This window comes from Loxodonta africana, chromosome 14, assembly GCF_030014295.1.
Source record: "Loxodonta africana isolate mLoxAfr1 chromosome 14, mLoxAfr1.hap2, whole genome shotgun sequence".
NCBI lineage: Eukaryota > Metazoa > Chordata > Mammalia > Proboscidea > Elephantidae > Loxodonta > Loxodonta africana.
In genome coordinates, this window is record NC_087355.1 from 40,733,290 (window position 1) to 40,755,307 (window position 22,018).

The 22,018-nt window shown below is 41.2% G+C and overlaps 1 protein-coding gene across 2 annotated transcripts in view; it reads left to right on the forward strand.

Annotated features, from left to right (window-relative positions):
* The first annotated feature begins 3,610 nt into the window (after positions 1–3,610).
* The window catches only part of DECR1 (2,4-dienoyl-CoA reductase 1), a 44,547-nt gene continuing 26,139 nt past the window's right edge, over positions 3,611–22,018 (forward strand). Inside the window, exon 1 of one of the 2 annotated variants that reach the window (XM_064267889.1) lies at positions 3,611–4,269. In XM_064267889.1, the coding sequence (XP_064123959.1) occupies positions 4,144–4,269 (126 nt within the window). In that variant the 5' untranslated portion in view covers positions 3,611–4,143. The remainder of the gene's footprint in view (positions 4,270–22,018) is intronic. The other variant, XM_064267890.1, reaches the window with a different exon arrangement.

Consider the following 22,018-nt stretch of genomic DNA (forward strand, 5'->3'; position numbering starts at 1 on the left):
CAGTGGGTGTAAGTGCCTCAGTCTTAGCAATGTAATGGCTGCCTGAAAGTTTAAGGCACACAGCCTGTCTGCATGTGCAATGCAGATAGACAGCCATGTACAATCTCCAATATTTACCACAACGATAAACACATGGCAGTCATATAATAAGTGTTTGTTGAACTTAGCTACTCTTTGAACATCTTTGGCACCTCTTTGCAACCTTTGCTTGTATTGGAGTTGTGAAGGTGGTATGAGGTATGGGGGGATGAGAAGCATGGAGGGCTGCTGCATGCTTGTGGCTCTGAAGATTACCTGAGAGCCAAGAATGGTGAGTTCTCTTTTTGTGACCCTACCCTAATTCATTATTTTCCTGGAATAAATTATTGAACTTCTATGTATGTCGTAATTGTTTTATCTTTATATGGGTATAACACTATACATAAGGCCAATACGGGCATAATTAGTAGAATCTATTGAAGCGTTGGCATAGTGCTTAAGTGCTACGGCTGCTTACCAAGAGGTTGGCAGTTTGAATTCGCCAGGTACTCCTTGGAAACTCCATGGTGCAGTTCCACTCTGTCCCATAGGGTTGCTATGAGTCAGAATTGACTCAATGGCAGTGGGTTTGGGTTTGGGTATTGAAGCATCAGGTTTAACTTGAATCGAATTGTTTGGCCATAGTTTATTAAAAAAAAAAAAAATGGAACATAAAAGAATGTAAGACCCCCAAATTCCAAAGTGTAAGACTTGACTTTATGAAATTAGAACAAATTAGACTATGTAATGCGGGCATGAGTTAGTTAGCCTCCCTTCCAGGAGGCATTCAAGAAGCTAATTAATGTTTGCAAAGCACTTTGAAAATCTAAAGTTTAATAATCATCTAAGATGTGTAAATTAGATGAAGTATTCAAACACCAGAAGTATATAAGAGCTAATATTCTAAGGAAAGACATATCTGTCAGTTATGCTATCTTAACAGCATTTCACAATGACCTCCTTAGTACCACACCAGGCGGCCTATAATAACACTGCCAAATCTAGTTTATTTGTAAAAGCACAGATTTTTAGAACTACAAGTGATCTTAGAGATAATTTACACCAGCGTGCTAATTTTATGGATGAGGAAAATAAAGTTGATAAAAGGTTTTTTTTTTGCCCAGTAGCAGAAATCAACTTTGTAGCACAAAAGTATATAATCAGGCCTTCTCCTTCTCAATGTAGCTGTCTTTGGATCCATTCAGCCTCAGGGTGGACACAGTTCCTAGAGTACTACTCTTTAGCATAAATCATTTAGCATAAACCCTGTGACTTGCAGCCTGAGAAGTGAACTCCAGATCAAACACCAGACTGTCTCAGACTCAAACCTGAACCTTTAAGGATGTTGCTGACCATCTTTCTAGTAGTAAGCAGGACTCCCTGCTTTAGGTTTGGCCTTATTTCTCTTCTTCAGCAGAGAGATGGAAACCAGTCTGGAAGCTCCACTGAAACCTGTTCAGAGTCATAGCAGGACGCAAGCCTCCACTGACAGAGTGGTGGTTGTCTTTGCTAGGACTCTTAACTGGGTCTCCTGCATAGAGGGAAGAATTCTACCACTGAACTATTGCTGTCCTAGTAGGGAGTTGAATACTCAAGGGGACTATTCTTGAGAAAATGACATCAAAGGTGATCCCTGATGATAGGGGTAAGAGGCAGCCACATTAGGATGGTGGTGGTGGGGAGGAGGTGTGAGCATCCGTCATTGGTCATTGCAGTGTAGGTGTCTGCCAAATGCTGAGAGAAGAGGTGTTTGGTATTTTGTGGGTGGCAGAGTGACCTTGGTTTTGCCTATGCTTAGGTAAAATTATGAAGTAGCCTTGCTTTGTTTCATTTTATCATGGTCTCAGAGTAAACTGGTCTGGGGTTGGTATTCTATGAGACGGTTTATGTCTAATAAGAGACAAACAAAACAAACAAACAAAAAACCCCAAACTCTTTGCTGTTCAGTCAATTGTGACTCATATCTATCTATAGAACAGAGTAGAACTTCCCCATAGGATGTCCAAGGAGTGGCTGGTGGATTTGAAAGACTGACCTTTTGGTTAGCAGCCATAGCTCTTAGCCGCTGTGCCATCAGGGCTCCAATAGGAGAATAACATTGCCTAACTGTGAGTGCTAAGGAGCCCTGGTGGCCCAGGGGTTAGGTGCTTGGCTGCTGAAAGGTAGGCACCTCAAACCCACCAGCTGCTCTTCAGGAGGAAGATGTGGTGATCTGCTTCTGTAAAGATTACAGCCTTGGAAACTCTGTGGGGCAGTTCTCCTCTGTCCTATAGGGTTGCTATGAGTCAGAATCAACTGGATGGCAACGGATAACTGTGAGTGCCAGGCCAGGTCCTGAATGTCAGGGACTGCTATCCTTTGGAAGTGCCAGGCACATAGTAAACTCTTAATGTCACCTGCTATCAGCACTGAGTTTGGGGCTTCACATGCTTCCTCTTTTCAACTTCACAATAATCCTGAGGTAGGTATGATTATTCACATTCTATAAATGATGAAAGAAATGTGACCTGAGCTGATGAGCATGCCAATAGATGTATAATACTGAGATGGGCAATGCAATATGAAGGGCCTGCATTTGCCCAACCAAACCAACCAACCAACCAACCAACCAACCAACCAACCAACCAACCAACCAACCAACCAACCAACCAACCAACAGCTGTGTGTTGACTCCAGCTCATGGAGACTCCATGTACGTCAGAGTAGAGCTGTGCTCCATAGGGTTTTCACTGGCTGATTTTTCATCAGAAGATCCCCAGGCCTTTCTTCTGAGGTGCCTGTGCATGGACTCAAACCTCCAACCTTTCAGTTTGCAGCCCAGTCACTTAACCATTTGCACCACCCAACAGCATTGCTGTTAAGGTGTGTATTCATTCCTTTGAAAGAAAAAACCAAACCCATGGCTGTTGTGTCAATTACCACTCACAGCGACCCTATAGGACAGAGCAGAACTGCCCCATAGGCTTTCCAAGCCTATAATCTTTACACGAGGCCGACTTCCACGTCTGTCTTCTGCGGATTGGCTAGCGGAATCTTTTGGCTTTAACCACTGCGAAGCACAAAGGATGGCTGGAGCCACGATGCATCTGGGAGATAGGGGGCACTGTTTCCTGCGAAAAGACTCAGCCACCCGAAATCTGCAGCTTTTACTCAATTTCAGCTACTTTGCCTGAAGAAAAGTGAGGCTGTGTTTTAAACCTGTTGTGAGGGAAAAAGACCCCAGACTCAAATTTAATCAAAAGAGATTTTTATTAAGCCAGGACAGACAATCATTCGAATGAGGGAGACCGTCAACATGTACAGAGAAAGAGGCAGGCGGTCATGGGGTCATGATGTGTATTACGTACTACAGAGGACAAAGAAAATCATCCCAAGATCATGACTGGTAGGTGGGACTACAGAAGTAGAGAAGGGACCATGACTTGGATACTTACATAATTACGGGCTAAAAAGACTACAGGATTGGTTCTGGGGTTTTGATTACCTTGCTGCGTGGTGGCTGGGGTCGACTCATGATCATGGGATTCTGAGTCATAGTCACAAGGTGGTTATAAGACAATACCAGGATTCAAGCCTTTCATTTAAATCAGGTAACATGCGTCATGGACCATTTCCTTCTTTGTTTTACTTAGGTACACTTACTTATTAATCGGAAGAGAAATCTGTTGTGCCAATTTTTCTATCACATAACTAGGGCAAAGGGAAATTGGACCTATCCTAGCTTTCCTTACTATGGCCAAGCCCTAAAAGATTTAGGTCTCCAGTCTCCAAATCAAACCCAATACATTATTATTCTGATAATATGTAGTTCATCGCCACACTAGCCACGAATTTAACACATATTTAAGGAATGAATATAAATAACAGGGCAGTGTGTGTATTTCGCGCGTTCATGTAATCCATAAACCCCTTTATACGGTTCGTTCTGCTACACAAGGACACTGAAACCGCCTTACAAAAAACTCCGGAAAGACAGAGGGGAAAGAGAGCACGAGTAAGCACGGGCGAGGCTGCAGGAGGCAGTGTCCTCAGGCTCGAGCCCAGGGCTCGCGGAGCTCGGGCGTCGCCGCTCCAGGGCCTCCCGCATCGCCCTCCCTCCAGCCCAGACAGCGGCGCTATTTGTTAATGCAGACCCGCCCCCCGCTCCCGGCGAGTTTCCGGCCTAAGTTCAGAAGGCTCAACATGGCGCTGCTGAAGCGGGCTCGTTTTTCTTGGGGTGTCCCGCTGCCTTGCAGTCTCGATCCTCGGCGGGTAAGGCGGCACCGGAGGGGCCAAAGGCGAGGGTGCCGCCGGTGCTGGTCTCTGGATTGGCGGCCGAGGCGCGGGGCCAGGGACCTAGGCCAGGGGTCCCAGGACGTGACAAAAGATGGTTCTGGGCTCCGGGGTGGGAGGACCTGAGGTTCCGGGGAGCAAGGAGAGAGGACAGGGGGTCCTAGGGCTCGGGGGAGCAAGGAGCGGGAGCCCAGAGGTGGCTGAGTCACAGCCTGGGGTTAAACCAGGGGCCATGGAGTCGCAGGCTGGGGAGAGGAGGGGGAAAAGACACATTGCACTGTGAGAGGAAGCCCTGGGGTGTGTGTAGGAAGTGGAGAGGGCACTTGGTTTTCCACGTTTTCACGTTCCTGGAAGTTTCAAAGTTGTGTCTAAATAGGGTGAAGAGGTCTGAAGGCAGCAGACAGGCCTATAGAATGAATAACACCAGTGAGGAATGTATACTGCAGAACAATCAACTATAGGAGACCTAACGGCAGCATTTGCCCAAAAGCAAAGTTCAGGAGGAAGGTTTAAAAAAAGAAAAAAAACACTACAGCCATCCAAATCATTCCAACTAATAGCGACCCTATAGGACAGAGTAGAAATGCCCTATAGGGTTTCCAAGACTGTGAATCTTTCGGGAAACAGACTGCCACATCTTTCTCCAGAGGAGCAGCTCTTGGGTTCGAACTGCGTACCTCTTGGTTAGCAGCAGGAAGGTAGGGGGAGAAAAGCTGGGCGAATGGACACAGGGAACCGGAGAGGAAAGGGGCAGAGTGCTGGCACATTCAGGGCTTGCCACCAGTGTCACAGAACAGGCTGTATAGATTGTTGATTGGAAAGCCGATTTACTCTGTAAACTTTAACCTAAACCACAATAAAAAGTTCAAAAAAGAAAATAAATAGAGGTATGGTAGAATACGGCGCACACCGGGCGGCAGAGTGGGAGCGGGCTCCAACAGGAACATCGGCTTTATCTGCAGTCCTCATTTTTTTGTGAGTAAAATCGATTCATGAGTTTGTTGTGTAATTAAACACTACAACTAATACAGATAAATTCACATAAAAAGAAAAAAGCAGTCTCTAAATTCCCTTTCAAGAGGCAGTGTTGGGGGAGGTACACCTGAGCACTGGCTGCCACCTCTAGCTCCACTTCCGCGTAATTTTGTTGTTTGGTTTTGTTCTGTCAGCAGCTCTCCATTGGACCCATAATCGAAATTAAGTGTGCAAGTTAAGGCAGCTCAGGAGGAGGTCAAGAGAAAGAAGATGGAAAAGAAGTGACTGTATCTAAGACAGCATCCCCCCACCACTAAATTTAAAAGATCTTTTCTTCATAAATATAAATTAAACTAAAGCAAAATTTCTTTAGCCAGTTGAAAAATTAATCTGCCAACTGTAGAAAACTTTTCAGTTTCATAGAATGGGCAGCCATGAGTTTTTTTTGTTGTTGAAAAAGATGAGCAGTAGTTCCAAATGTGAAGTAAGGAACTGGTAAGTCTGAAGTTAAGAGGACTTGTGTGTGTGTGTGTGTGTGTGTGATTTGTTCATGGCTAGGGTTTTGTGGATATTATTTTCTTTCTCTAAAGATGAGGTGGTTATCATTGTAAAAGAAGACTGTATTTTCTGATCCCTTCTCAAAGAACTTTCTCATGTGAATCCTACAACAGCTCTGTGAGGTAGAAAAGTCTTCAGAGCTTTTTTTTTTTAACAAATCATTAGCATTATAGTAATAAGATCGCACAGGTCTTATTCCAGCTCTTCTGGCACCATTAGCCAATACATTTGAGAGGGAGAAAATGAACTCATTTAAAAATTAATTGTAATCTGACCATGTTGAAATGCCCCTGCTTAAGAAAAATGAAAGTTCAGAGGGTTGGGGTTTGGGGGGCAAGAGTCACCTGTTAGTATGGTTTGTCCCCTTCCTGGCACGTGGAGGCTGGGATTTGAATTCCTGGGAGAAGAAAAGTCTTCACATTTGTCAAGTGGGAGGTTGTTCCAGGGAACATCATGTTTTTGTGGACAAGTACAAGTTGTTACAATTAATATTTGTAATTTGAATATTTTTACTACCAAGAACAAAGAGAAATGTTATAAAACCTGTTTATGAAGTACTGTATTAAACTGTGTTGTTAGCTGGTAGACCTCAACAAATATTTGAGTACTGGCTCTGTGCCTGGCTCGGTGCTGTGTATGCCCTTGGGATGCAAAGGTTAAAAAAATACAAACTTTGCTCTCGTAGTAACCTGAGTCGCTTTCAGTTCTATTGAGAATATCCAGTCATTCTGTTTATCAGATGTCTTAGTCATTTAGTGCTGTTATAACAGAAATACTACAAGTGGATGGCTTAAACGAAGAGAAATTTATTTTCTTACAATTTAGTAGGCTAGAAGTCCAAATTCAGGGCATCAGCTCCAGAGGAAGGCTTTCTCTCTTTGTCAGCTCTGGAGGAATATCCTTGTTATCCACAGAGTGGCTGGTGGATTGGAACCACTGACCTTTTGGTTAGCAGCCCAGTGCTTAACTACTACGCCACCAGGGCTCTTTTAAACGGAGATGAAGACCATGTTAATTCTGTCTGGAGTGTTAGGGGAGGCATCAGAGCTCTTGGAGCTTAATGATGAATGTTGTGTTGTGGCAGGGATCAATTCGTGTAAAGACAGGGAGGTAGAAAACAATTTGTGCTTGGGGATCCCTGAGTACTTTTTTTTCCTGAGTGTAAGTTTCAAGGCAGGAAGCCAAGAGAGAGAAGGCTGGAGAGATTGGCAAGAACCAAGCCCTGAAGACTTGGTGTTCTCTGTGAAGCTAATGAATCCAGACTTTGTGTAGACACCAGGAGCCATCAAAGAATCTTAAGGAGAGAAGGTTTTCAGTGCTTAGAAGAGCAGTGTCACAGATGGGCTAGGGTGAGGAGAGACTGGAGGCAGAAGACTAGTTAAGGGATGACACCGAGTAGGCCCTTGGAAGTCAGGCAGTGGATGTAGAGGAAAGATACATGGGATTGAAGATGAGCTGGGCATATCAGGTGAAGAGAAGGAGGAGACAAGGGAGTTGCTGCAGGGGCCACAGGGCCTAGATGGATGGGTGGCCTCAGAGATCATGCACACAAATAAAGAAATTTCAAAACCAACTCCCTCCTGAAACTATGAAGCTAACTTTGTAATATTAAAAAACAGTCTGAAAAAAAAAAAAAAAAAACAGTCTGGACTTCAGCTTATTCCCCCCCCAAAAAAAAAAATTGTCCCCAAAGGTTATGATAAACAAACACATGAAACCAAAAAACCAAACCCGTTGCTGTCGAGTCGATTCTGACTCATAGCGACCTTATAGGACAGAATAGAACTGCCCCGTAGTGTTTCCAAGGAGCAGCTGGTGGATTTGAACTACCGACCTTTTGGTTAGCAGCCGTAGCTCTCAACCACTATGCCACTAGGGTTTCCAAACACATGAAAGAGGAGGGTAATTCCAAAGTTAACCAGGATTTTCTATAGACATCTATTGGTTTTAGTAGACATTCTGTTGATATTTGGCAATCTTTAGTTTTTAAAGAAAATTCCAGGTGGAAAATTATCAGCAACCTCAACAGTCCTATGTTCTCTTCCTAAGGTGATGACTCACTTTGAGATCAGAAACGCATGGGTCAATATAAGTAGGTTGAGAATAAAGGGACACCTGCATTTTGATCGCTTCCAGCCTGGGGACACCCCCGCGCTGCACTGAGTCATAAAAAGCAGTGGTAGAACCGTAGGCTTTAGTAATTGTTGAGATGATGAAATTACATTGCTATCCTTCACCTTTAGCCCCAATTTATCATCTCTGCCTCAAAATTGTATTTCCAACTGCAAATCACTGCCTGAATATTCCACAGACTTCCCAGGTGTGCCATTTCTAATATAGAACTCGTTTTCTTCCATCCTCCAACTTGAGCCTTCTCATGTCACCTCAGCCACCTTAGTTGCGGCATCACTTTGCCTGCAAACATTTAAACTAGAGAACTCTGTCATTGTCAGCTCCTCCTCCTCTCACTCATTACTTCCAGCTGGCTGGCTCTGAGCTCAGGGTAATCTACATGCTAAATGTCTGGAATGGGCTGTCTCTATTTCTGGCTGTCCTCTGTATCTTGCACCTAGCCTAATGCCTCCTGTGTGAGTGGTCTCCATCCTTCCTTCTAACTCACAGGTAAATCTTCATCTTTCCAAAACACAAAGGCAATGCAAAAATAAGAGCAATGTTGAGGTGAAGGTAAGAGAGGCAGAAGAAACTCTCTCAGGTAAATGGCTTTTATCTTTTCAGTAAAGCAGGTCCTTTTTATCTGCCTTTAGTGAAATAGGTCAAAGTGTGATGGAATTGGGCTTGAAGCAGGAATAATTGGACCAGGCAGTATTAGGGACGATGGTAATTTAGTACATCCTCATTTTCTGGGACTGTCTCACCTGCAAGTAATTTTATTTGCTAAATTTTTATCACTTTTGATGATAGCAACTTGGTCTAAGCCAGCATTATCTATCGCCTGACCTTCTACAAAAGCGTCCCAACTAGTCTCGCTGTTTCCAACCTTGCCCTCTACAGTATTCTCAACATAGCAGCCAGAACTGTCGTCTAAAACCTTAAGGCAGATTATGGCAACCCTCTGCTCAAAACCTTGCAGTTGTTTCCCACCCAGCTCAGAGTAAAAGCTTAAGTTCACACAGTGGCTGATTCAGTCCCTTTATCTTATTGACCTCATTCCCTGCCACTCCTTCCTCCTACCACTGCCACACTGGCCTCCTGACTTTTCTCAGACACACAGGCATGCTCCCTCCCCAAGGCCTGTGCTCTTACTCCTCCCTCTGCCTGGAACAACCCTTGACTCCTTCCCTTACTTCTTTTAGTCTTGGCTCAAGTGTTACCTTCCCAGTGAAGCCTTTGCTGATCATGCAATTAAAAAGAACAACTTTTTACCCTTCTGAGGGCAGTGGTTGCTCAGTGGCAGAATTCTCGCCTTCCATACAGGAGACCTGGATTCAATTCCTGGCCGATGCACCTCAAGCACAGCCATCGCCCGTGTGTCACTGGAGGTTTGCATACTGCTGTGATGCTAAACAGGTTTCAGTGGAGCTTTCAGACTAAGGCAGTCTAGGAAGAACAGCCTGGCTATCTACGTCTAAAAATGAGGACCTTGTGGATCACAACAGTTTGATCTTGTTGTTCATGGGGTCATCATGAGTCACGGGCTGGCTCAGTGGCAGCTAACAACAGTCTTTCTTCTATGCAGTGTTTTTCCCATAGCATATATCAACTTTTAATATACTATATATCCATTGCCGTCAAGTCAATTCCAACTCATAGTGACCCTGTAGGACATAGTAGAACTGCCCCATAGGGTTTCCAAGGCTTTCGTCTTTATGGAAGCAGACTGCCACATCTTTCTCCTTGGAATGGCTGGTGGGTTTGAACCTCTGACCTTTTGGTTAGCAGCAGAGCGCTTAACCACTATGCCAAGGCTCTTACTATACTGTATATTTCACTTATATCTACTCCGAAGGTAGAATACTGTATCTTTTTTGTTCACTGCTATATTCTGAGTATCTAAAAAAGTGCCTGGGACTACAGAAGCCCAATAAAAACTCCGGAAAAAATAAACTAATAAATGAACTCTATGCTTAATTATAATATTATGTTTATACCTAACACTGTTACATATGAACAAATCTCCAAGTCAAAATGAAACCTTTGCAAGAGCAGGGGTTCTGATTTTGGGTTCATAAAAGATGGTCATAATTAGTTTTGATTAATGTGACAGAGAATAAGAGATAGCTCCAAGGAGAGGCAAGCAGGAGTGAAGGCACCAGCTAGAATTTCAAATTGTATGCTCATTGATTTCTCTGATTGCCCCCTTTTCATTGTATAGTGTTGGTGAAGCATCTGTTTTGTCAGACAGATAAGACCGTTAATAAAATTGGAAAATACAGCACAGAGCAACTACTTTTTCAAGGACTCATGTTCAGCCCCATAAGATGTATCATTACTCAAAAATGTAATTTCTTTCTTGCTACTGGCAGCTGCATGATTTAGCCAGGCCACTGGAGCTTGGAGTCCAGCTAAGCACTGGCTTTTCTGTTTGCTCAAACTTACCTTCAAGTTGCTGTGGCAACGAGATCTGTGCTGTGCAGAAGATTAGAATATCAGCAGCCTCTGCAGTGCTCTGCTTTAAGTTAAGGGATGGGTGGAAGTGCTCAAGGGATCCACACAGGCACAGAGCATGGGCTTGACCCTGCTGTGACAGGCCATGCATGTAGATTGAGCTTAGATACTTCAATTCTTTTAAAATTGGCAGGATCGCTATTGGCGTCTGGGGTGGGGCAGTTCTTCACTGTGTAGAACTAACCTTTTCTGGACTGGATCATCCAGTTGAGCAATCTGCCTAGCTGCCCTGGGTATCTCCGGATGCCTCCAGTTGAGAACTGCTTATACCATGCTCTAGTGGCAGTGGTCTGGGTGTTGAAAATAATATATATGTGGACAGACACGTGCCTTCTAGCACCTGGACAAAACAAATTGGGAAGTAGTTCTTGATGGCTATGTGCAGGGGCATTGTGAAGTACTTTGGGAATGCAATGATGTGCAATTTTCCAAAGTTTTCCCTTTGAAAATCTCATTGTTTACTGAGCTGACATTTTATACCACAGTTATGCCCAATTGCAAATCCCTTCTCATGTGAATTTGAGTCAGAATTTGATCTAAAAAAAAAAAAAAGTAATTTTGACCTAAATCAACAGGCACTTAGAAATCTTAAAAAATAGATATGATAATATTTCATTATCTTTATAAACATAGCTTACACTTAAGTGTTGAATATAGAGTACTTATACTTCAAATTTCCTGGTATCTATGCTTCTAAAATAAGGCATAGATTTTTATCATGAAACTGATTCTGTGCTAGTTGTCTTTTTTTGTTATAACATTGTTTTCCTCTATACTCTTCCTTTATTATATATTTGCATATATGATTCGATTTTGTGTTAACTATTTTTATTTATTTATTTATTGTGCTTTAGGTGAAAGTTTACAAATCAAATCAGTCTCTCATACACACCCTGCCATGCATTCCCAGCTGCTCTCCCCTTAATGAGACAGCACATTCCTCCTCTCCACCCTGTATTCCCTGTGTCCATTCAGTCAGCTCTTGTCCCCCTCTTCCTTCTCATCTCACCACCAAACAGGAGTCGCCCACAGTCTCCTGTGTCTCCTTGAGCCACGCATTTCATTCCTCACCAGCATCATTGTCTATCTTAGAGTCCAGGCAGTCCCTGTCTGTAGAGTTGGTTTCGGGAATGGTTGCAATCTTGGGCAATCAGAGGGTCGGGGGACCATGATTGTCAGGGTCCTTCAGGTCTCAGTCAGACCATTAAGTCTGGTCTTTTTTACGAGAATTTAAGATCCACATCCCACTGTTCTCCTGCTCCATCAGGGATTCTCTGTTGTGTTCCCTGTCAAGGCAGTGATTATGTTAACTATTCTTAATGAAATAATAATTCATGGACATGTTGAATATTTAAGAAGTATGAAGGAATATGCAGTGACAACGTGCTAAGTCCCTCTTCTACCGCATCGCCTTCCCCAGAGTTTATTATTATTATTAACATTTCTTGTGGCTCCTTCAAGCAATTTTTGTGCATATGTCAACACTTGTATGAAGATATCGTCATTGGAAGAACAAATGGGAACATAATGTTATTTCTCTACCTTGGATGTTTCACTCAACACATAATGCCTCACGTTGTTGGCATTTAATGAATATTTGTTGAGTAACTGAATTAACAGTATAACTTGGGCAAAGTTTGTATTCAGTGTATAGGTTCTAGCTCATTCTTTTAATAGATAGACAGAACTTTGTTGTATGGATGTGCCCTAATCGACTGGGTATGTCTCATGGAAGATTATATAGACTATTTCTAGTCTTTTCTGTTACAAGCAATGCTGTAATGAATATATTTTGCTTTTCTGGGTATCTTGCATTTCCATATGAATTTTAGGATCAGCTTGTCAGTTTCTGCAAAAAAGGCAGCTGGGATTTTCATAGGGATCACATTAGATCTGTAGATAAATTTGGGGAGTATTGTCATTTTAACAGTATCCAATCCATGAACACAGGATGTCTTTCCATTTATTTAGGTCTTTAGTTTCTTTTTTTTTTTTAATTGTGCTTTAAGTGAAAGTTTACAATTCAAGTCAGTTTCTCATACAAAAACTTATACACGCATTGTTATGTGACCCTAGTTGCTCTCCCTGTAATGTGATAGCACACTCTCCCTCTCTGCTCTGTATTTCCTGTGTCCATTCAGCCAGCTCCTGTCCCCCTCTGCCTTCTTATCTCACCTCCAGACAGGTGCTGCCCTAGGTCTTTAATTTCTTTCAACAATGTTTAGTGATTTTCAGTATACAAGTCTAGGACTTCTTTCGTTGAATTTATTCCTAAGTATTTATTATTTGATTCTACTATAAATGGAATTTCCTTAATTTCATTTTTGTAATTAGTATCTTTGAACATAGCTTATAAGAGTGACTTTAATAAGCTATTTCCTATGTTATGTATGTCTTAGTCATCTAGTGCTGCTATAACAGAAATACCACAAGTGAATGGGTTTAACAAAGAGAAGTTTATTCTCTCACAGCCTATGAGGCTAGAAGTCCGAATTCAGGGTGCCAGCTCCAGGGGAAGGATTTCTGTCTCTGTTGTCTCTGGGGAAAGGTCCTTGTCATCAATCTTGCCCGGTCGAGGAGCTTCTCAGTGCAAGTACTCCGTGTCCAAAGGATGTGCTTTGCTCGCAGTGTTGCTTTCTTGATGGTATGAAGTCCCTATGTCTTTCTTCTTGCTTCTCTCTTTTATATCTCAAAAGAGATTGATTTAAGATATAGCCTAATCTTGTGGATTGAGTACTGCCTCATTAACATAACTGCTTATAATCCCACCTTATTAACATCGTAGAGATAGGATTTACAACATACATGAAGATCACGTCAGATGACAAAATGCTGCACAATCACAGAATACTGGGAATCATGGCACAGCCAAGTTGACACATGTTTTTGGGGGACATGATTCAATCCATGACAATGTATTAACAAAATTTTTATATTTACCTATCTGGTAATAGAAAAATCACACTCCCCATTGTTTCAATATGCTTTTATTTAATTATAAGTATGGTTATATATATTTTGTCAATCATATATTCCTTGTACCATGGACCATATGCTTAAGCCCTTTACCCATTTTTTTTTTTTTCTGGTGACAAATGACTCATTAATACTTATACCTCAGTAGGGTATTGGTCTCTTTTAGTTTTTTCCCCCTTTGGCTTATAAACTAGCTTGGAAGAGTCTACAATTTAGGGTTGTTAGAAATGACTAACTTTTTAAACAAGTGGCAAAGAGCTGGATTTTTATTGTGTGTCTCTGGAAGGCTCTATATGTCTGCATCCATGTCCTTTCCAGTAGAATTGGGACCTGGCCAACTAGTGTTGTATCTAATACAACAAGCATTTGTTGAATGTCTGATTGGTGCCAGAAACTCTATTATTGTGGTAATAAGATACTGTTCCTGCTTTTCTGGGTGCTCACAGTCTAGTGTGGGAGCCAAGGAGCATGGTGGATGGAGGGATTCATTCTGTTTTTATCTGTTAAAAAGTGTCAACAGAGCTGTGACTGTTTTGTTGGCTTTGAAGGTTGATTCTGCTAGGTTGAGAAAGAAGAGGGGTCAATTCAGGCTGAAGAGAAAGCATGGGCAAGGATCAGAAGGTCAAAGTGCATGTCAGTTTCGGGAATGTTGAGTTTGAGAGAGTAGTTAGAAGTGGTAGGAAGTGGGGCTAGGAAGGCAGTTTGAGGCCATATTATACAAAAGCTTGAATGCCTTGCTAAAGAGTTTCAATTTTTTTTTTTTTTAATTGTGCTTTAGGTGAAAGTTTATTGAGCAAATTAGTTTTTCATTAAACAGTTAATACATTGTTTTGTGACATTGGTTGCCAACTCCGTGATGTGTCAAAACTCTCCACTTCTCTGCCTTGGGTTCCCTTTTTGCATTTGTCCAGTTTTCCTGTCCCTTCCTGCCTTCTTGTCTTTGCTTTTGGGCTGGTGTGCCCAGTGGTCTTCTGTACATGAATTGAACTATGAAGCACACTCCTCACATAGGTTATTGTTGGCCTTACAGACCTAACTAATCTGTGACCAAAGGGTAAACCTTAAGAGTAACTTTGTACTGAGTTAAAAGGGTGTCAAAGGGCCATACTTTCAGGGTTTCTCCAGTCTCTGTCAGACCTGCAAACCTGGTCGTTTTTTTTTTCTTTTTGTATATTGGAATTCCATTGTACACTTTTCTCCTTCTCTGTCTGGGATCCCTGACAGAGCAGTCAGTGTGGTAACCGAGTACCATTTAGTTGTTCTGGTCTCAGTCTGGTGAGGTTATAGTAGTTGCCGTCTATTAGTCCTTTGGACTACTCTTCCCCTTGTATCTTTGGTGTTTTTCATTCTCCTTTGTTTCAGCCAAGACATGACCACTACGTATATCTTAGATGGCTGCTTGCAGGATTTTAAGACCCCAGACGCTACTCACCAGAGTCAGATGTAGAACATTTTCTTTGTCGACTGTGTTACGCCAATGGAGCTAAACGTTCCCCAAGACCATGGTCACCAGTCCTCAGCCTAGTAGCTTGGTCTCTCAGGGTGTTTGGATGTATCTGTGAAGCTTCTGTGACTTTGCTCTGGTCAAGTTGTGCTGACTTCCCCAGTATCGTGCACTGCCTTACCCTTCGTGAAAGTTACCACTTATCTACTATCTAGTTTGTATTTTTCCCTCCCCACCCCTCCCCTTCCTTTTAACCATCAAAGATTGTTTCTTTCTGTGTGAAAACATTTTCATGTGTTTTTATAATAGTGGTCTTATACAGAATTTGTCTTTTCGTGATTGACTTCTTTCGCTCAGCATAATGCCCTCCAGATTCATCCATTTTGTGAAATGTTTCACAGGTTTATCATTGTTCTTTATAGTTGCGGAGTATTCCATTGTGTGTATGTACCATAGCTTGTTTATCTATTCTTCTGTTGATAGACACTCATGTTGTTTTCATCTTTTTGCTATTGTGAATAATGCTGCAGTGAACATGGGTATGCATATGTCTACTCATGTGACTGCTTTTATGTCTACACATGTGACTGCTTTTATTTCTCTAGGATATATTCCTAGGACTGGGATTGCTGGATCATATGGTTTTTCTATTTCCAGCTTTTTAAGAAAGCCCCATATTATTTTTCAAAATGGCTGTATCATTTTGCATTCCCACTGGCAGTGCATAGTATTCCAATCTCCCTGCAACCTCTCCAACGTTTGTTATGTTCTGTTTTTTTGATCTGTGCCAGTATAATGTTGGGGTTAGATGGTATCTGTAGTTCTGATTTGCATTTCTCTAATAGCTAGTGATTGAGAGCATTTCCTCATGTGTCTGTTAGCCACCTTCTTTGATGAAGTGTGTTTTCATATCCTTTGCCCATTTTTAATAGGATTATTTGTCTTTTTATTGTAGAGGTGTTGTATTTTCCTATAGGTTTTAGAGGTTATACCTTTGTTAAACATGTCATAGCCAAAATTTTTTTTCTAGTCTGTATTTTCTCTTTTTATTCTTTTAGTGGAGTCTTTTGATGAGCATAAGTAGTTTAATTTTTAGAAGATTATCTTCTGGTATTTGTGTATTGTTAATTATGGTTTGTATCCTGTTTATGCTGTATATTAGAGCCTCTAGTGTTGACTCTATTTTTTCTTCCATGATCTTTATAGTTTTTGGTTTTATATTCAGGTGTTTGATCATTTTTGAATTAATTTTTGTGTGTGGTATGAGGTATGGGTCCTGTTTCATTTTTTTTTACAGATGGATATCCAGTTTTGCCAGCACCATTTGTGAAAAGACTGTCTTTTCCCCATTTAATGGACTTTGGGCTGAATTTCGACTTTCTGACTTTGGAAGGCATCAGTGGTTTTGAGGGATAGGATATATATATATTTTTTTATTTTATTGTGAATTAGGTAAGAGTTTACAGCACAAGTTAACTTCTCATACAAAAATTTGTACGCATATTGTTATGTGACCTGTTGCAATCCCTGTAATGTGACAGCACAATCCCCCTTTCCACCCCACATTTACCTTGTCCATTCATCCAACGTCTATCCCTTTCTGCCTTCTCATCCCACCTCAGAACAGGAGCTGCCCATTTAGTCTTATGTATCTACTTGAACTAAGAAGCACACTCTTCATGGGTATTATTTTATCTTTTATAGTCCAGTCTATGTCTGAAGAGTTGGTTTTGGGAATGTTGGTTTTGGGAATGGTTATAGTTACGGGTTAACAGAGAGCCTGGGGACCATGTCTTCTGGGCCTCGAGGGATAGGATTTTAATGTGGAGGCCTAATCAATAGTAATAATGACAGTGTAGTGATAGCTAAGCCAAGCGCTAGTTAGATATCAACTTAGCCTTACAACTTCCATGTGAGGCTCTATTATTATTTGATTTTTACAGATTTGAAACTGAATTTTCTTAAAGTGCTTAGCATGTTGTTGTTGTTCTTGTTGTTAGGTGCCGTTGAGTTGGCTGCGACTCAAAGCGACCACATGTACAATAGAACGAAACACTGCCCAGTCCTGAGCCATCCTTACAATTGTTGTTATGCTTGAGCTCATTGTTGCAGCCATTGTGTCACTCCACCTTGTTGAGGGTCTTCCTCGTTTCTGCTGACCCTGTACTCTGCCAAACATGATGTCCTTCTCCAGGGACTGATCTCTCCTGACAACATGTCCAAAGTATGTAAGACACAGTCTCGCCATCCTTGCTTCTAAGGAGCATTCTGGCTGTACTTCTTCTAAGACAGATTTGTTCATTCTTTTGGCAGTCCATGGTGTATTCAATATTCTTCACCAACACCACAATTCAAAGGCGTCAATTTTTCTTTGGTCTTCCTTATTCATTGTCCAGCTTTCACATGCATGCGATGCGATTGAAAATACCATGGCTCGGGTCAGGCGCACCTTAGTCTTCAAGGTGACATCTTTGCTTTTCAACACTTTAAAGAGGTCCTTTGCACCAGATTTGCCCAATACAATGTGTCTTTTGATTTCTTGACTGCTGCTTCCATGGCTGTTGATTGTGGATCCAAGTAAAATGAAATCCTTGACCACTTCAATCTTTTCTCCATTTATCATGATGTTGCTCATTGGTCCAGTTGTGAGGATTTTTGTTTGCTTTATGTTGAGGTGTAATCCATACTGAAGGCTGTGGTCTTTGATCTTCATTAGTAAGTGTTTCAAGTCCTCTTCACTTTCAGCAAGCAAGGTTGTGTCATCTGCATAACGCAGGTTGTTAATGAATCTTCCTCCAATCCTGATGCCCCATTCTTTTTCATATAATCCAGCTTCTCGGATTATTTGCTCAGCATACAGATTCAATAGGCATGGTGAAAGAATACAACCCTGACACACACCTTTCCTGACTTTAAAACAGTCAGTATCCCCTTGTTCTGTCCGAACAACTGCCTCTTGATCTATGTAAAGGTTCCTCGTGAGCACAGTTAAAGTGTTCTGGATTTCCCATTCTTCGCAGTGTTATCCATAGTTTATTATGATCCACACAGTTGAATGCCTTTGCATAGTCAATAAAACACAGGTAAACATCCTTCTGGTTTTCTCTGCTTTCAGCCAGGATCCAACTAACATCAGCAATGACATCCCTGATTCCATGTCCTCTTCTGAAACTGGCCTGAATTTTTGGCAGTTCCCTGTCGATATACTGCTACAGCCGTTTTTGAATGATCTTCAGCAAAATTTTGCTTGCACATGATATTAATGATACTGTTTTATAATTTCCACGTTCTGTTGGATCACCTTTCTTGGGAATGGGCATAAATATGGATCTCTTCCAGTCAGTTGGCCAGGAAGCTGTCTTCCACATTTCTTGGCATAGATGAGTGAGCACCTCCAGCGCTGCCTCTGTTTGTTGAAACATCTCAATTGATATTCCCTCAATTCCTGGAGCTTTGTTTTTCGCCAATGCCTTCAGAGCAGCTTGGACTCCTTCCTTCAGTACCATCGGTTCCTGATCATATGCCACCTCTTGAAATGGTTGAACATCGACTAATTCTTTTTGGTATAATGACTCTGTGTATTCCTTCCATCTTCTTTTAATGCTTCCTGCATCATTTAATATTTTCCCTGTAGAATCCTTCACTATTGCAACTCGAGGCTTCAATTTCTTCTTTAGTTCTTTTAGCCTGAGAAACGCCGAGAGCGTTCTTCCCTTTTGGTTTTCTATCTCCAGCTCTTTGCACGTGTCATTAGCTAGTGAAAACCTTATGAATAGCAGTGGAACATTGTCTGATATAGTGCTGGAAGATGAGCCTCCCAGGTTGGAAGGCACTCAAAAGATGACTGGGGAAGAGAGCTGCCTCCTCAAAGTAGAGTTGACCTTAATGACATGGATGGAGTAAAGCTTTTGGGACCTTCATTTGCTGATGTGGCATGACTCAAAAATGAGAAGAAACAGCTGCAAACATCCATTAATAATCGGAACCTGAAATGTACGAAGTATGAATCTAGGAAAATTGGAAATCATCAAAAATGAAATGGGACACATAAACATTGATATCCTAGGCATTAGTGAGCTGAAATGGACTGGTATTGGCCATTTTGAATTGGACAATCATATAATCAACTATACTGGGAATGACAACTCCAAGGGGAATAGTGTTGCATTCATCGTCAAAAAGAAAATTTCAAGATGTGTCCTGAAGTACAACGCTGTCAGTGACAGGATAATATCCATACGCCTACAAGGAAGACCAGTTAATACAACTCTTATTCAAATTTATGCACCAACCACTAGGGCCAAAGATGAAGAAATAGAAGATTTTTATCTGCTGTTGCAGTCTGAAATTGATCGAACATGCAATCAAGATGCATTGATAATTACTGGTGATTGGAATGCGAAAGTTGGAAACAAAGAAGGATTCCAACCAGTGCCGTTGAGTTGGAAAATATGGCCTTGGTGATTGAAACAATGCCGGAGATCGAATGATAGGATTTTGCAAGACCAACGACTTCTTCATTGCATATACCTTCTTTCACCAACGTAAACGGCGACTATATACATGGACCTCACTGGATAGAACACACAGAAATCAAATTGACTATATCTGTGGAAAGAGACTATGGAAAAGCTCAATATCATCAGTCAGAACAAGGCCAGGGCCCAACTGTGGAACAGACCATCAATTGCTCATAAGCAAGTTCAAGCTGAAACTGAAGAAAATCAGAGCAAGTCCACGAGAGCCCAAATATGACCTTGAGTATATCCCACTTGAATTAGAGACCATCTGAAGAATAGATTTGGTGCATTGATCACTAGTGGCCGAAGACCAGACGAGTTGTGGAATGGCATCAAGGGCATCATAAATGAAGAAAGCAAGAAGTCACTGAAAAGACAGGAAAGAAAGACAAGACCAAGATGGATGTCAGAGGAGACTATGAAACTTGCTCTCGAACGGTGAGCAGCTAAAGGAAAAGGAAGAATTGATGAAGTAAAAGAACTGAACAGATTTCAAAGGGCGTCTCGAGAAGACAAAGTATTATAATGACGTGTACTTAGCATATGAAGAAGTTATTTTTACAGAAAATTTTTTCCATGAAACTTCAGAAACTCATCTATTATGCAAAAAAAAAAAAAAAAGGCCTTTTTCTTTTTTTTTTTTTTTAAATTGGTTTCTTGTGTTTTGTTTATGTAGGGGTCACACATTCCAATGCCCTGTGAATGAAATGCCACCTGGTGAAAGCACTCATTTTGCCTGTGTGGGTGACAGCTGGGCAGAGCTCAGGCTTTGTCTTAGGGACAGTGAAGACTCTTCTCAGCATAGACCATGTCCCATGTAGGAATGCAGACTCTGTGTTGGTAGAGCTTCTGATTTTTATGTGAATTCTCCCAATTTCTAAATGTTGACTTAAGTTTTTTAAAATATTAGTCAGACCTAACATATTTGACCAAGATCATCAACCTACCTCTACTTAGATGTTTTCTCTAGACATTTTAGACTGGCTGAAATACTTAAATAATATAGGTATAAATCCCATCGATACACTGTCACTTTAGGGAAGGGACGAGTCACGTCTCTTTCAGAATTGCCATTTTGAGGATTAGAAGTATAATCACTTCTCATTAGTTTAGATGCTGTAATTCAAGAGTACATGAAAGAGGAAGATATTGTTTATATGATGTGGAAGAATGATAAGTATGAAGAGGGAAAAAGATACCTTTTTGGGGGGGAGGTATTTAGAGCTTCTGACACACAAAATGGGGCAGTTCTACTCTGTCCTATAGGGTCGCTATGAGTCGGAATCGACTTGACGGCACTGGGTTTTTGGGTAACACACAAAAAGGAATCTACATTGCCAAAATTGGAAGACTTTAAAATTTTAAGGATTTTAGGTCCCTAAAGATCTCCATTTTAGGTCCCTAAAGATCAAAAGATGCATTGCATTGGGCGAATCTGCTGCAAAGGACCTCTTTAAAGGGTCAAAGAGCAAAGATGTCACCCTGAAGCCTAAGGTGCGCCTGACCCAAGCCATTGTATTTTCAATCTCATCATATGCATGTGAAAGCTAGACAATGAATAAGGAAGACCAAAGAAGAAATGACGTCTTTGAATTGTGGTGTTGGCGAAGAATATTGAATATCCCATGGACTGCCAAAAGAATGAACAAATCTGTCTTAGAAGGACAGCAAGAATACTCCTTAGAGGCAAGGATGGCAAGGCTGCGTCTTACATACTTTGGACATGTTGTCAGGAGGGATCAATCCCTGGCAGAGTACAGGGTCAGCGGAAAAGAGGAAGACCCTCAACGAGGTGGGTTGGTACAGTGGCTGCAACAATGAGCTCAAGCATAACAACGATTGACAGGATGGCTCAGGACCGGGCAGTGTTTTGTTCTGTTATGCATAGGGTCGCTATGAGTCGGAACCCACTCAATGGTCCCTAACAACAATAACAGCAAAGATCTCCAGAGAAAACAATCCTAATATGAAAGGTATAATTTCCATTTTCAAAAAACAAGCCATTTTTAGAAAAACCACAAAGCAAGGTTTGAAAATCTTTAAAAGCCTGTATTGTGTCTGCTTTTTATGATTCAGAAAGAAATGGCCAAATTGCTATTTTAGTTTATTTAGGATGCTTGTTTGTAGAAATAGGGGATAGAATACAGTATAATCCTGTGAGATCTCTTCATCTCTAAAGGTCTAAATGTTGAAATGAACAACTTGGTTTTAGGCAAGCAGATGGCTTGAATTTAATATTCAATAGTGTGCACACTTTGAATAATCAGAGGGTGATATGAATTACAACGGCACATCAATTTCCTCACTTGTGGTCTGGTGGGGAAGGGAAGTTGTAAAATCAGTATTGATCAGATCAAATAAGGTAGAACATATGAGACTGTAATGTAATAAGCTGCTACATTATTGACGTTTATTAAGAATTGTTATTAGCAAGTGTGACATTTTATTTTGTTTCCTCTACACGCTAGGAGGTAGAGAAAATGTTTAACATTAAAAAAAAAAGTTTGTATAGAAATTTCTTGCTTAATTTTCCTATTTTTATAAAGCACCACATCAACTTCTCTATACAAATTAACACTAAATAGATAAAAATTCATGTTAGAGCTTTTGGCAATTTACTAGAATACAG